Source organism: Mauremys mutica, chromosome 6, assembly GCF_020497125.1.
Source record: "Mauremys mutica isolate MM-2020 ecotype Southern chromosome 6, ASM2049712v1, whole genome shotgun sequence".
NCBI lineage: Eukaryota > Metazoa > Chordata > Testudines > Geoemydidae > Mauremys > Mauremys mutica.
The window spans coordinates 106126498-106143155 of NC_059077.1; the positions used below are offsets into that span (position 1 = coordinate 106126498).

The 16658-nt window shown below is 37.6% G+C and overlaps 1 protein-coding gene across 1 annotated transcript in view; it reads left to right on the forward strand.

Moving 5' to 3' along the window:
• The window catches only part of PTPRD (protein tyrosine phosphatase receptor type D), a 1658801-nt gene that overhangs the window by 1546028 nt on the left and 96115 nt on the right, over window positions 1–16658 (forward strand). The window contains exons 30-31 of the mRNA XM_045020490.1: window positions 2475–2587; window positions 12354–12451. Coding sequence (XP_044876425.1) covers window positions 2475–2587; window positions 12354–12451 — 211 coding nt within the window. The remainder of the gene's footprint in view (window positions 1–2474; window positions 2588–12353; window positions 12452–16658) is intronic.

Genomic DNA, 16658 nt, shown 5'->3' on the forward strand with positions numbered 1-16658 from the left:
CAGGATTTTAGAATGGCACACATCACCATGGCCTCTGAACTATGCTGACTAGTGCCAACTTGTAAATAGACCCACTGATTTCATGAAGCAAAATGTGCAGTAGTGTGAGTCCCTGTGCAGCTTTTTATTTCATAAAGTTTTAAAGTGATTTCATTGGGGCTACTCACTGAGTGAGGTACTACTAATGGATGACATCCTAGCAAAATGTCCATGGACTTCACTTGTGCCAGCTTTTCTCCCAGTATGATTAAGGATGGCAGAATCTGACTTTATAATTTTATCTCTGAGACTGATCTGTGGTCTATTTGGTTGAACCTGACAACAATTTAAGAAGACTGATTCCTTCACAGTCCTAGAAGTCTATTCATGGGAACTGTTTCCCTGCAAGTTACCTTTCTTTAGGTCTGTAGGAGGCTAACTGGGGCTTAATCAATTTTGTGGGGCTTGTAGTACATAGAGAGCATTTTGATACCCAGCCAGCTTGACCAGCAGAAGGACCAATAAGTGGCAAAACAAACCATTTAGGACTCAGGTACCAGATTACAAGGTTTGGGATAAATCACCTTGAAGCTGGCACAACTTTCCAGTGTCAGCGTAGTATATGGTCATACCAGGCTCTGTGGGATGGCAGGGGCTAAGATTAATTTGGGGATAATACATTCAACCCCTAGAGAAAGCACTGACTCACATTCCTGTCAAGTGACTCTTTGTTATCAACAAAGCTGTGGGTCCAGAGTGAACAAAGACTCCCCAGGATTGCCATACCTGTTGCCTTTGTGGCTGAGGGGAGTGACATAGAAGAATGAGGGGTAGACTGAAGGAATCGCTTCTTCATCCTTCTCAAAACAATTTAAAAAAAACAGTTTCTTGTACCATCACTGAAGGGAGGAGCAGCCATACTAAGGGTTTATCTGGAGTATAAATTCAAGAGTCTTGCATTAAAACTCTGGAATTATTTGATTTTCACAATCTGATCTTGGAAGTCTTCTGCATATCGAACTTCCACTGAAGTTAACAGAGGTTCCAAACTTCAAGAGCTTGTGGTATTAAGACACAATTTGCACAGTACATTAAGGCAACCAGAGGGGAAATTTGGTCTTGATGAACAAATTGTGTATCTTCAATATTAAAGACAAGCAAAAGAAATTGCCCGTCATCTAAAATACAGCTAACCATAGTCCATAGCTAAAATTGATAAGATTCCCTCCTACCCCATCACTCTTCTCTTTCCCATCACATCATGTCCTAATCAGTGTTACTACTCACTGCTCTGCCTGTAATACCTGGACAGAGAAGAAGTGAATTTAAACTGTTTTAAGAGGGAGTGCAGCAGGTTCATACAGGTTTTAGCACCATCACAGGAAAACCTAATCAGGAAGATGGCCCAAGAGTGTGATGTCAAATAAAATTCAGGACACTTGAGAAAGGTATAGCTGTAATAACTCTTATTCCCACCTCTCCTCCCTTTCTTGAAATTTGGCTTTTTGCCACCTTCAACCTCACTACTTCTATTAAAAAAAAAAAAAAAAAGGAATGAAAATGCAAATCAGTAGGTATTCTAGAAGCCAATACAGTTCTCCTTGGCTGACCTCAGAGAATGGAACTCTCAGACAGTACGAGCCCATTCTGACATGAGACCCATAAGAGCTAAAAAGCACAAAGATGCCACATTTCTGAGGCAAATGGGACCTACCGGGCTTTTTCTGTCTCTTCTGCCCATTGCATTTATGGAGGGCTTTTCAGGAGCATCAAAATTCCATTGAAAGTCAATGACAGTTAGGTACCTAACTCCCGTAGGCACTTTTTGAAAACCCTACCCCTAATTTGATCAGAAGCACTTAAATTGGATAGGGGCTCTGTGACCATGGAAAGGATTGGGGCCATGGGTGTTCTGTGACTCACCCTATTACAAAACTGAAATATTGAGAACTGAGCTCTTACTCCCTAGAAAGTGAAAGCAACAGTGTTCTGATATATATCAGAAACCTTGAAAGTGCCTAATGAATAAAAGCTATTCATAAATAAAACAGTACAGAGCTGTGTGTATTAAAACGTGATGAGAGCAAATATAGCATCTTCATATGTTATTCACAATTACATAACGAAGATTTAAACAAATATATTTAATAAAGCTGCTAGGTAGCTAGCTTTTAAAACAGAGACAAAGTGGATTTCCTGAAGTTTCCCATTAATAGTCCATAACTGTTAATTATTCTAGTCCCGTGAATGATGAACTGGAGGATCAGGCTACTGCTGAAGGCAGTTACTCCAAACCAATGTTTTCGTGTTTAAATTTCCTTTAACCATGTAAATTGTAGCTGCCTTAACCACCATGATGCACACAATTGTTTTATCTTATGCTTTGACTAGTGAATACTCTTAAAAAGAAGCAGTATCAAATAGGTCAGACAAGTATATTTGTGTAGTTAACACTTAGGATCTTATGTGTGTTTGTGTTTACTTTATCCTTGCAGGAAGAGGGCTGAATCCGACTCTAGAAAAAGCAGCATACCCAACAGCAAGGAAATTCCTTCTCATCATCCCACAGATCCGGTGGAGCTGCGACGCCTTAATTTTCAAACTCCAGGTAAGACGCAGAACTCCCCCATTTACAGCACTGTGACCATTCACGGTTTTCAACAATATTTCTTTAAATGGCATTGCTGCTAGAGAACTAAGTTGTTAAATGTTGAATTCTTTAGTTTTTACCAAATTCTTTATATTGATTAATGATGAGATTTTGCAGTGTGTTTCTTACTAATAGTGTTGGGAATAATTTCTTTTAACTTCCGCAGTTTAAGAAAAATCCCATATTGAAATAATTAACGGAGACTCTATTAACTTAAGCACATTTTTTTCCTAGAAACAATTTATATATTCTTGTTACAAGTAGCAATGAAGAATACTAAAAAAGATAGGGGGCTGGGAAATTATTCCCCCCCATTTATTAATTGTGTGCATCTGACAATACTTTGTGTACAAATATTCCTTCTTTCCACTGCAGAGTCAGGTAGTCAGTTTCCCTTGGTTTTGTATGTGTCTTTTACATGGCAACAGAAAAGAGGAAAACAATTTTTAACATAGGAAAATATAACTGCAAGAGAACAAAAATTGGCCGTAAGTCTCTGGAGCAGGTGTTTTCCCTGAAACTATTTTTAACTAATTTTTTTTTTAAATTGACTAGATTTCCAGTTGACAGTGTCCGTTTCAGGGACTGGTTTACTAAACTGTGAGAGCCCTTTAATGGTGAAGGGTACTGCTTATAGGAATCATGCATACTTCTCATATTCACTGTGCACAACACTGCAGTCTCTTTAAGTGTCTGGGCCATGCACCTTGTGGATGTGCAAAATAAAAAGGCAAGGTTAGCTGGAAAAAATAGTCTTGTCTTCTAAAACAGGAGCAGTGTGTGAGGTCGAAAGGGTATATTTATATATAACTATTCCTGAGGTATAAGAATGGCATGTTGCAGAATATCTTTAAACCTGCTTTATATCCACTTTCCTCTTTTTAGTATGTTTAATCTTGTTTTCTTAATGGGAGTAACTTTGACAGCCAAGCACAGGATAAGAAGAAAATAATGTGAGTGGCATTGGAATTTTTATCACCCTTGTATAGATGGGTTGATATTTTATCTTTGGAATTTTCTTAATTTGGACGGTGATGTGTTTCAGTAGACTTTTTTTTTTAATCACAGTATGATTTAAATGAAGTTCCAAGCTTAATTCTGATTGATTGCGTTTACAATCTTCCTGATTTACCCATAACAATGTACAAAAATCAGTGCTAGTACTATAAATTGCCTTCAGCAGCTACTAGTGAACTCCCTGACCAAGAAGATCCTACGTTTATTAAGCTCCCTGCTACAACACATTTTGGTCCTCTCTGGTAACTGTGGAAGGGGAGGAACTATGTAGCCACGTTTTTAAGGCACTTTTATGCATTTAAATGCATAAAATCAGGAAATTAAATAGAAATTCTCAGAGATTTACTAAACCACACAATACACACACACAATTTATCTCAAAAGAGTTAACTGAAGTCCCAGCACTTAGTCCTGACCTATTACTTATTAACGCTCTGTGATTTATCCATCATCTTTACTACATTCAAAAAACAGTTAATGCAAAGGCGAGATTTTGTATACAAATGCACAAAAGTCAGAAAAAGAAAAAGTTATGGTTCTTACAGATTAACTCCCATCATATATGTTCTAAAACAGATTTCCAAATTCATTGCTCCCAAGGCATAATGTGCAGTGTGGACGGTTTAATATTACTTCATACGATTTTCTTTTTTTTACTTTTGTGTGTTTAAATTTGTAGTCTTAATCTTGCATTTATGTTTAGTTTTTGTCATATTTTAAAATAAAGTAGGGGAAGAGGCTGCTCGTGCTTAATAACATTAGAATGTAACGCTGTACATTAGCTCTTGTAAACACTGTAGTTTTACCTCATTGCTTTGGAAAGAACGGGAAATGAGTGAATTTGGACCTTTCTTTGCAACAGCTGTTGATGTGAGATAGACAGTTTTCAGTGAACTTGGCTGTGAAGCCACAATTCATTGATATTATTAGACCTGTCCCTTGGCAACAAACCCTTTTTGTAAAATGAAGTCTGAGTTTCAGGCACTTGTGGCTTGCAAATGAAATCATTATTATTTCTATTGTGGTAGCACCATGGACCCCCAATCAAGGATCAGGAGCCCATTGTGTTAAGTACCATACAAACAAGTAACAAGGGAGACAGTTTCTGCCCTAGGCGGTTTGTCTTGTCCTGGTTTTAAAAGCATGTTAGAAGGTGTTACTAACACATCCTAAGGGTGAGATCCTGGCCCTGCTGAAGTCAGTGTCACTATTCCCACGTGGAAGCATAAACTCGTGTTTAATTCCCATTGACTTTAATGGAGCTATGATTTCACCATAATACTATGTGTACAGAGCAAGTGAAGGTGCAATGATAGCATAGGTAGGCATACCTGTACTAGCTTTAATCTAGCTAGCATAGATAATAATAGTAGTGTAGACATTGTGGCATGGGCTAGCAACCTGTCAACAACACATTTTTAAATTCTACTCAAACATAAAGCCAGCAAGATGAAATAAAAAGAGGCCCTATGTTCATGGGAACCATATTTTTTGTCCTTCCACATTTTTCCCTTTAAAAAAAAAAGGGCAGTAGGATGTGGGGCAGAGGATTGTGTTGTGTATATTTTATTGAAGCATTTACAATCTCCCTCATACAAAGGTCTTGTCTACACTATACAATTTTATCCCGTCTGAACACAGTTACCAACAATTCTATTAAGTGATGCAGTGTCGAACGTGTTCTAGTAGTCGGTATGCACCAGGACAATAAGACTCCAGGGAGGTAGAGGATGTGAAGAGGATATTTATTTGTTTATTTCATTTATTTAGATTGTTGGAGTACCCACAGTGTGTTGGGTGCTTTCCAGACACAGATGAATACAAAATCTCTGCCACTGAAGGAGTACCATCAAAAATAGTCATTTTGTTTCCTAATGAACTGATACTGTGGAGCAATTCAGGAGACAATTTGAACTTAAATTGAAATGTTTAGCTCACTAATCTCTTGTTTAATATGGTTACTAATGGGGGTAGAGATCAAAAATAAATTAGACAATGTGAGGCAGAGCATCATTAACCCTCCCCCCCCAGTGTTTAAGGGGAAAACACATGCCTGTCAAAATAGAAATTTAGTAGATGTGCTTCCACTTGGAGATGATAATGGAGTGTGTACTGGAATCCCCTGTATTCACAATAACAAACCTTGATAAAGAGTAATCGGTGACAAATGCTTTGACTATTTGAAAGACTCAAAAACAACCATTTGTCAGATGCCCAAGACATAATTTTGCAAAAAAAAATTATGTTTTTAATCTTAAACCACAAATGTATTTTGTCTAAGGGTGGGTCAAGTGGGATGTGAATGTCAAGGTTTCACCCTATTGGATTAAGATGCATTTGAATGGCATTCCATATGAGTAAAAGCACCTTTAATGTATCTGGTTTAATATAACCATTTGAAAGCAACTATGTGGACTGTGGGTAGTATTTATCTTCTAGTTCAACGTCAGGGCTTTCTTATTTTATTAATGATCAAGTTGAACTGGTGATGAAAATACTAATACAATATGAAGTCACCGTATGAATCTAAATTCAGAAGTGCCAGAACAATAAAGCTTTTAGTTTCCTATCACTTTTCTTCATGTTTTACCAGTAAAGAATAGTGTTATTAGGATAATTCTCATTTTATTCTGAACACAGAGGATCATATTCATCTCTGGCTTCACTCCATTGTAACAAGCAGTTACACCATGGATAAATTTGGCACTGTGTCTTAACATAAGGGAATAGCCCACAGTTCTACATCTGAGAAGAAGATCCTGTCTCCATATGTGCTTTCCATACAAATGTACATTTGTTAGATAGGCCCATATGCCAGCAAGTGGGTCACACCTGCGCCAAGTTTTCTTTGAGTCAATATGAAAAAGCCCAATCTCCCAACAGCATAAGGGATTTCAGTTTATAAGTCTATCATTTTCTAAAGGTGGACGGGCAGGGGTGAAGGAGAGCCATAGTCTTGCTATTCTACCCCAAGTTTACTAGAAAATATGGCATTAAAATCATTAAACTGGAAAGCAAATGTTATGAATCACTAAGCCACATGAACAAAGACTGGTGGGTCAGGGTCAGAACAATAATTACGTCTTCACAAAAGATTTCATCGAATGACATCTACAGGAAGGAGAAGCTCTGACTTACACAAAGTAAAGTGACTCCAATCTGCTTGTCAGCTGAGGAACAGGATTGATTTATTCCTGACAAGTCACTTTTTGTTTTTCATTAAAGTACAAAATGTGTCATACTCGTAAATAATTTGTGTAATTGGACACCAATTAAACAATTATCTCATTATAGCACATTAGTTAAATAAAAAGATGCTTGAAATTCAAGGAAAATAAAGAAAATTATAACAGCTTTGAATTCAAAGATTTACTCATATTTACATAACTAATTCTTCACCATTTCCGTGTGGGGAGAGTTATTCAAGGAAGCTGCACCATTTTGTTTCCAAGATGAAGAAAAACAAAATAGAACAGGTCAACTGGAAAATAGCAAATTAAACACAAGGGGAAAAGTTGATGTTTGGATTTATACATCTGACTTGCAAGTTAGCAGGGCTATCCTCTCGTTGTATACATGCAATTCCTATTCATATTCATGAGAGTTATGTCAGCACTGAAGGGAGAATACAGGCTTGTCTGCTTGGGGAAATTAACCAGAATAGCTCGCGTTTGAAAACCCTTTTCCAGAATAAAAGTCACTTTAATTCCAGAATCATTGCTCCGCTTTGGGAGTACACTAATTATTCTGGAATGGAGTTTATTTTATTCCAGAATAGTGTGTCTACACAAGGAGCTGTTGTGGAATAACTATTGGAATGCTTTGAGGTAGCTATTCTGTTTTTTTTTCTCCATGTAGACAAACGCTGAACCTACTCCCTCAAGTTTATTTTTACTGTAGTGACTGTTAACAAAGAATACTATACTAAGCATACCCTCCTGGAGTTCTGATGGAAGACAAATTCCCATTGATCGCAGACCAGTATTGTTGGGCCTTTAATCTGTTGCACATGCTGTATACAAGTTTTGCATTTGTGTTTTTACAAGTTTTTGACAGAAAAAGTGCCACTTTTATTGGTTTTCCTGATGAAAGAAACATCTCATCATGATTTTTTTTGTTTTTCTATGGTATTATATCAAATACATATTTCAATAGATGTGTCTTTAATGATCACAGATTATTAGTTTGATGTGGGCCTGTAATATAATTAATTTAATAAAGGTTTTTGTGTAAAAAAAAAAAGTCAGATTTCCAATATGTTTGTTTTTTAAAAGCAATTATTGTGTGTTATCACAGCTCAGTGTTCTATGTAATCTCTAATTTATTGTTTATTCATGAGGGGCTTGTAAATGTGGAGCTGCATTCATATCTTGAGCAAGTTTCGAACCAAATGTGTGCTCCCTAATGATATTAAGACCACAAAAACACCTTGATCTTCTGTTTCATAAATGCATAGAAGCAACAAAATAGCAAATGAAAGGCTCCTTTTGTATTTTTTATTCATTTATAGTACAATTCACCCCAATGCAGAGAGCCAACATAAGGCCAGGTGCTTGGTTACATTCCGCATTAAGGGTGGAATCCTGGCCCTATTGAAATAAAGATCAAAATCTCCATTGACTTCAGTTGGATCAGGCTTTCACCCATAGGATTTAGTGTGGATTAAGTGATTGATGCAGAGGTCCTTTCACCTGCACTGGGGTGAATTTTGCCCTTACTCTCCCTATTGTGCCTAAGTATTGTATCCCATATAGTATACCATGTTCCTCTTAATTAGTGGTACGTTTACCACAAGACAAGCAGAAGATATTTCCACATGTTATTGGAATCACAAGCTCTCGTTTAATTCTTTTTTGGGGAACACAATTATGCAGTATAAAATCACTCACTTTTTTGCAATCCTCCGCAGTACATAGGCACAAGGGCTGGTTATGTATGGAAATTCAGGTGTAACTTTGCATGATGTTGTCTTCATTGATATGAGTCAGGTCTTTAACGTTATTTTAACATTTCTGTGTGCTTTAATTTCTTATCTTTTTTGTCATTTGAATAAAAAAGCAAAGCAAAGCATGTCATTGGCATGTTATTCTTTTAGACCTACTAAGCATGTCAGAGGGCCTGTTCAGATGTAATTGCATTTTGTCTTATTTTTAATACATGTTCATAGCATATATGAAGCAAAAGTATGCATTCTGCAGGGCTGCCCAGAGCGGGGGGCAAGTGGGGCAATTTGCCCTGGGCCCCACAGGGGCCCCCATGAGAGTTTTTCGGGGCCGCTGGAGCAGGGTCCTTCACTCGCTCCGGTGGCCCCAGAAAACTCTCGCGGGGCCCGGGCCCCTGGAGCTTCTTCCGCTCCGGGTCTTTGGCGGCAATTCGGTGGCAGGGGAGCCCCCACCGCGAGTCTTTGGGGCACTTCAGCAGCGGGTCCCAGAGCGGAAAGACCCCCCGCCGCTGAATTACCAACGAAGTGGGGGCCTCCCACCGCCGAAGACCCCAGGCCCCCTGAATCCTCTGGGCAGCCCTGGCATTCTGTATTGTAAAGCCATAAAAATAAGTCTGATCAGCAACCTTTTGTGTAGTGTTCTGTGCGTCAAATTCTGCCCTAGGTGCACACAACCCATGTTGATGTCAATAGGAGCCTCCTATATGCACCAGGGACAGAATGTGGCCTTAATATGCACCCATAGCATATAACATAATATCTCTTTAAGAACTGTGGATGCATATTAACAAGAGTACATATCTATTTGATATGGATGCACAGAATGAGTACATAGCAAAAGACCTTCAGAAATGAAAAAGTAATTATTTGTCACCTCAGTTGCATCTGTTGTGTCTTTAAAAATAATAGCCCTACCAAATGCTATTATTGCACTTTATAAGCTGACTGTAAAATATTAGTTAAAGAATTTTAAGTATTGTTCAATTATAGGATCATAAAATGAGTCCTGGCAGAAGGGGTTTATGTTCAAGTGAGAGCCAGCCAATTAATTTTAAAAGTTATCTGTAAGTTTCCTGCTTAGAAAAGTTTTATGCCAAGTTTCACTCTGCACCAAATGTTTACTACAAAATCACCCTTTAGAAATGTATAGTGAGAAATTTAAATGGTAGTAGATGCTCAACTTTAGAAGTGCTAATGGGTACCTCTGTAATGATGGTTATAAATAAGACCAGTTTAAAAAGGACTAACTATGATTTGATTAATCAAATAGCCTAATAATATATCCACAATTTCTGACTCTTTAAAATGACTAAATACCCTTCACACTGAGCTAAGTATTGAGATCCAAGTTCATGGTGTTGTTGAAAAGGATAGGTTCACTAATTAACAGAGACAACTCACCTTCTTGTTTACAGTAGAGAGATTGGACCTCTGGATATTTTCTTCTGAGTACGGTTTCCAGACAATGGTTTTGTGCATGTCAGAAGTGCACATGTGTGTGTGTGTATGATTGATTGATTATGATGGCCTTCTACTACTGTTACTAATTTGTTTCCCGTTTCCAATTGGCTTTACTTTTTACAGCTTTGAGCAGTAATTCAGTCCCCTACGCTTCCCTGATTGGCTCTGTGTCCTCCCTCTCTAGCCAAACTACCACTCAGTCCTTATATGATAATAACTCTCTCCCACGATTCGCTCGAAAAGGTCTAAACATCTTTGTCTCTATTATTTTCTTTGTTCAAGCACTGTTTTAGATGTACATCAGTCCACCTCCATTTCTGGATAAGTCTAGAGTTTTCTTGTGCCTTTTCACTCCCATACTTTTCATTGGGGTGCTTGATCTGGATCAAATCAGTTTAATTATTTAAAAAAGTCACCCACCCTTTCAAAAATGAATATAACATAGCCCTTAATTTGACAACTGAGAAAATGGGAGACTCCAGAACGGATATAGATAGAGTTTTGGCTACTACTTTTGTACCTATAACTTCCAAAAAATATCTCCAATATTCCTGGATCCCCCACTTTGTTCAATTGACTGGCAGCATGTCATACTATCTATAATAAAACCTCACAGTGGCAGAATCATTGTGCAGGTAGCATTTGACTAAATGACTGTAGCATTTCTGTGTAATGTACAAGGCTCAAATGATTAGGATCAGTGCTGCTGGTCCTTCATATGTACTGAAGTTTATTAATTGGTTACTGAAATACCGCAAAATCATTTAATGAAGTGACCATATCATAATCCCATGGTCATTGAGTGGTGCGGTAGCAAATGCAAGTTAGGTGTCCCACAGAACACTCCTGAGATTCACGGTGACAAAGCAAACTGAAATGTGCAACATGGCTTCCACTTTGAGCCCCCTGTAGTCATCATTGTTTTCTTTTGTAATTTCAACAGATCCTGGGGTTCACTAGTTTAAATTTTCTAGCCAGCTGTGGTTTCTCCCTGCAAGTGGTTATACAGGCTATTTTGTTCTAGGCCTGGTAAAAGTAAACCTGAAGAAATAAATGCAAACCATTTTGGGGCGGGCCAAATAAACTAATTGTTTGGAAAAACATGGCCACAAGGAGTGGGCTGGCAAATCTTCAGCTGGCAGGCTGTGCTAGTTGGCCCCACATCTCTTTCTGCCTTTTTTCTCTCCCTCTCTCTTTCTTCCTCCCTTCTTCTCCTCCCTATCCCCATCTTTTTTCCTCTCTCTCTTTCACTCTCTTTTGTTCTGTATGTTCATCAACAGACAAAGATGTTTACACCTGAAGTAGATTGTAGGTACTTTTGGGGGTTGATAAGGGGGCTTGGGAGTAAGATCATTTTAAAGTACTAGTGCAGCCAGATATGTGTTTCCAGCTGAATTGTACAACCCCTGTCTCTACAATCTGCTACTAGTGAAAACATTTTTGAAGCTCTAGTTGTCTGATGTCCAATCTTGTCTTTAGTGACTGTTGTCTGTAAGCAGTGATGCATGTTACTCTAGTCATACATAGTTGCATGTGAATGTCAGTCATCTCTAACCTTCATAAAATATTAAAGCTATCTTAAAGTATTCCTGATCTGATTTAGTCAGAATGTATAGTCAGTCTTTCAGTCCTTGAAACATTGTTATTAGTCCTTTCTAACTATCTAGCTATCCATTTCATTTTTATTTTTATTTTATTAATTTATTTGGGATTTTTTATTTTATTGTATTTTATACCATTTCCTTTGCAGGTTCAGGTGTCTCCGGTTACCCTGGTAACCTTCATTCTCCAAGTTAGTTTTCCTTGATTATGCATAAGTCACTTTGTTTTCTGTCAAAATACTATTCTTTCCCCTTTAGGCCTCTTTCAGTGTCTATTTTCTCAGCTCACCTTTCATCATCTAATTCAACACAGTTTCCATTTCATACAGTGCAGGAGAAGGAGTTTGAAATGACATTAAGAGTCATTACTCAAAGCAGAAGTCAACATCAGGTCTAACTGTCTCATTTTTCCTTGCCTAGCTAACCTCATTGACTCATGGCACAATAACACTTTCTTTTACACTAGGAATGTTAGCTTTGGGAATATGCTTGGTGACTTTTTTTTTATTTGGCTTCAAAGCTCATCTCTCCAGAGCATGTCCTGCTTTGAGTAACCAAACTCTCTGCCTGCTTCTTTCACATACAACATCTTTACAACTTGCATATTTCTAGCCATTCTAACTACTGTATTCTCTAAATTTTAGAATGATGCAATCTCTTTGATTTATTTTAAATTCTGTTTTCCTTCTCTCTCTTTCAACAGGTATGGCTAGCCATCCTCCAATACCTATCTTGGAACTTGCAGATCACATTGAAAGATTGAAAGCTAATGACAATTTGAAGTTCTCACAAGAATATGAGGTAATTTTCTCAATGTTCTCTTTCTTACTATTCTTAACATTATCCCTGGTTCCCTCTTTTCTATCCTCATGTGTGATAATTATACCCCTGGATTATTTCAGTTTTACATACCATTAGAGCCATGATGGGGCAGGTGCCTTTGTTAAAATGACTGATGTAGTGAGGTGGCTACTTTGCTCACAGGAGATTCCTTTTCATAAGGTTGTTTGTCATACATACTTTAACAGTACATGCACTAAGTAGTGTACAAATGATACAATGCTTGGACTATTTTGAATACGTGAACTCCGGTTGATTGTAGGTTAAGAGAACCCAAGTTCCTTTCAGAATTTTTATGGATAAGGATCATTCGTGGCACACATTAGCAAGACAGATACAATACCAGCTGCAATGGGGGAATTATGGTCCATTGTGTCAATGTTGCATGGATTAAATAGTCTGTAATTGCCCGAAGTCATGACTGAGCATATAGCAGCTCCAAGCCATTGTCTTCTGTCCTGTCAATAATCCATAAATTGTGGGCTGTAATAGTACAATGGAATGCAACAGGAACAGCGAAACCAATTATGGGCCATCATGTCAATAATCCATGGAGACATGAATAGACACTGCAGACAGCAATGACCTCTCATGTCAATAATTTTTGGATGAAGGGACTCTGATAGCATCCATTAAACACAATACATCATAATTGCTCCTTCAAAGCCATTATGGTCTGTTGTGTCCATCAGACCAGGAGTGCTCCTTTAGGGTGGTTATGGTGTGTCCTATCAGTGATCCATGAATTAAGGACTCTCTGAATAGTCATTGATACAGTGCTCCCTTTACAGTCTGTCATGTCAATAGTTAATGGTTTAAAACTCCTTTAGAATGCCATGACATGGTAGACCATAATGGCAATGAAGAAACCATTACTACCCAGCTAGCTACTTGTCATACACCTAGGATACTGTGGGTCCAACATAAATAATTATTCTTATCTAATCTCAGATATCTCGTAATTGATATAATTTATAATGTACCTATTTCTTTAGTGTCCAGGCCCCACAGATTAAGCATTGACACTCTCAAGAGTAACAGCACTGAGGCAGACCTTTACAAGCTTCTACAAGTTAACATTTCATTTTCTGTGGAGTGAATTGCTTGTTTATGAGAGGACAGGCTGAAAGCACCATTTATTAATTTTATTTCATAAAGAGCTTTTGTATAAACTTTTGCATAATTATTTTTTCCTCATTAACATCGCTTTAAAGCTAACTCCAAAGGTTGGAACATATAAATACCCAGTGTATTTAAATAACTTGGGCAGGAAAGATTTAAACAGTTACTGAACATTTACTATTACAGTACAGAACTACGCTTGCTTTTCATCTGATGATACACTGTTAAAAACTACCTAAAGACTACTCTGAAAAATAATCTTGTTACCGTCAAGAGAAAATACAGCCTCTGTGATTCAGAAAAATAAGTTTATTTGCACATTATCTCAGGGTTGCTATTTAATGCCACAATCACCAAAATGCGAGTGAATTTTTATTGTACTGTATGAATCTATAGTGTTCTTGATTTTGGAGACTGCAGTATAAAAAGAGTGAAAGCAGATATTTTATCTGTCATTTAGTATCTTAAACTTGGCAATCATTTTCTTCCTCATTCAGAAACACCTGCTAAAACTCACAATAATGTCTTTATATAGAGTAAATTCTGAAATATGCATCTCATTGTCACTTTCTATTTCAATTCACCTGAGTACAAGATTTCAAGACAATGTAAGTCTTGAAATCAAGCAGTGAAATGTACTGGATATAAGAAAATATTTTGAACCTTTAGAAAATTGAGGTGTTTGAAAGTACCACTTTTCCCTGCACAAATACTCACCACTTTTAGCTGCGAACCCACTCTAACTTCACTGTGAATAAAACAATAATTTAACCCCAAAGTAAAAAATACCCTCAGGCTGTTCTAACTTGGCACAGGAAGACCATCACTGTATAAAGGCTATAGGAAGATCTAGGAGATGGAGAGGTGAGCTTTAACCGGTGTGTGGATCGGCTGCACTCCAACATCTGAGCCTCGGGTTTTGTGAATTGTCTTGGTGAAGACAGTCATGCCATCCTGTAAGAGTTTGCTTCAGTTCTATTCAGACAATGGGCCAGATTCTGAAGTCAGTGAAAGTTCTAGCTGAGTAAGGAATTTGGATTTTGACTTAATGTAATGCCAGGCTCTTAATCGGAAAGTTAACGTTAATCATAAAAAAGTCAACATTTGCTAACAGATTCCACAATTATTTCCTATTCTAAGTATAAGGAAATGTTATAGCTTCTCAGAAACAACTGTACTGGCAACACTGTTTTTTAATAAATAACTAATACTATATCAATTCACATTTTTTTGGTACAATGTGTATTAAAGTACACAGTCCAGGCATTAATTTGCCAACATTTCTTTAGCATTGTGCAGAGATGATACATTGAAGTATAAGATTGAATGTAATTTAACAGCCTTGCTGTTTCATATATGTATGTTCTTTAAATCAGTAAAAGAACCCAGAACCGTAGCCAATTACAGCCAGTGCCCTGGGTTATTTTTCATTCTTGTATCGCTTCTGTCAGATATCAACAGCTGCCTCTCCTACAGCTTCATACTGTTTTGTGTATCTGCCCAGTTCATTGCTTAATATTCTAGCAAAGAAGAGTAGGCATTTAGCATTGAACAATTATAAAATCAGCATTTAAACATGAGCAGCAGTAGTGAAGTCAGGCTTCCCACTCATTATGCCCCTAATGTACCTCAACCCTAATCTACAGAGATTGCCTTTTAAGATCTTTCTCTTTGTCCACCCAATCTGTGGTCTCTCTTTTGTTGAGACAAGGGTATTAATTAGTGAAACTGAATTTTGTAATGTAGACTAGGAAGTGTGGACTAAGACCCCCAACCAGTTTTACTTGTGGAACTGAACAGATGGTAACACTTCAGTCGATATCCATTCAAGCTAGTCTCAAACTGCTGACTTATTAAGTGAAAGGGGCTATAACCTAGGGTCAGTCTATTGAGCCATCCGGTCTTCTTAGAGAAAAAGCAAAGTAACAAATTATGGCCTGAGTAAGTTACCTTTAATTTTCCTGAGAACAAACAAAACCCCCTCTTGTTATTTCCAGTTTTGAAAAACAATGCAAATGTGATTTTACTTTTCCCAAACGGTTCCATGATCAGTGTAGATTTTTTGGCACTGCCTTGCTTCCAGTAACATTCCATTATTTGTTTTTCCTTTTAGTTTGTGAAAATTCTTAAAATTTTATTGAAGACGTTCTTCTAACCTGAATTAAACCGAGAAGACACAGAGCTTCATATGAGCAGGGATTGATGAACTGATTCAATAAAAATTCACATCTTCCTGATCATAAGCTCATCGCAGGGCTTTGAAGTACAGTGAAACTTCTTTAAGGTTGAGCTTCATTTGGATAAGAATAATGTCTTAGATAAGTTTGCCCACCCAGCGAGCTTCAGCTACATCCCCCTAATTATCTGCACATTACTTGCACCTCATATCCCATATCCAATGACACCTGCTCCTGGTAGGATCCCTATTACTTTCTCCTTCTCAGCTACTATTTCATTTCCTTTTCCATCCCTTTTTTGTGAGTTCTTCTCCCTACTTCCTGTTCAGCTTCTCCTAAGTCCAGAGATCAGCCTCCTAGTTTGTTCCAGCTGTCTCTTGGCCCTCTTTAATCCACAGTGCTTCTCTGCTATCTGACACAAGGAAAGAATTAGAGTCAAAGATGTAAATGATTTAGATAATGGCATAGAAAGTACATTTATAAAGTTTGCAGATGATACCAAACTGGAGGGGTTGCAAGTGCTTTGAAGGATAGGATTAAAATTGAAAATAACCTGGACAAACTGGAACAAAGATCATTCTGGAATGTATTAGCAGGGGTTTTGTAAGCAAAACACGAGAAGTAATTCTTCTGCTCTACTCCGCACTGAATAGCCCTCAGCTGGAGTATTGTGTCCAGTTTTGGGTACCAGATTTCAAGAAAGACTTGGACAAATTGGAGAAAGTCCAGAGAAGAGCAACCAAAATGATTAAATGACCTGTGAGGGAAGATTGAAAAATTTGGGTTTGGTTAGTCTGGAGTAGAGAAGACTGAGGGAAGGACGTGATAACAGTTTTCAAGTACATGAAAGGTTGTTGGAAGGAGGAGGA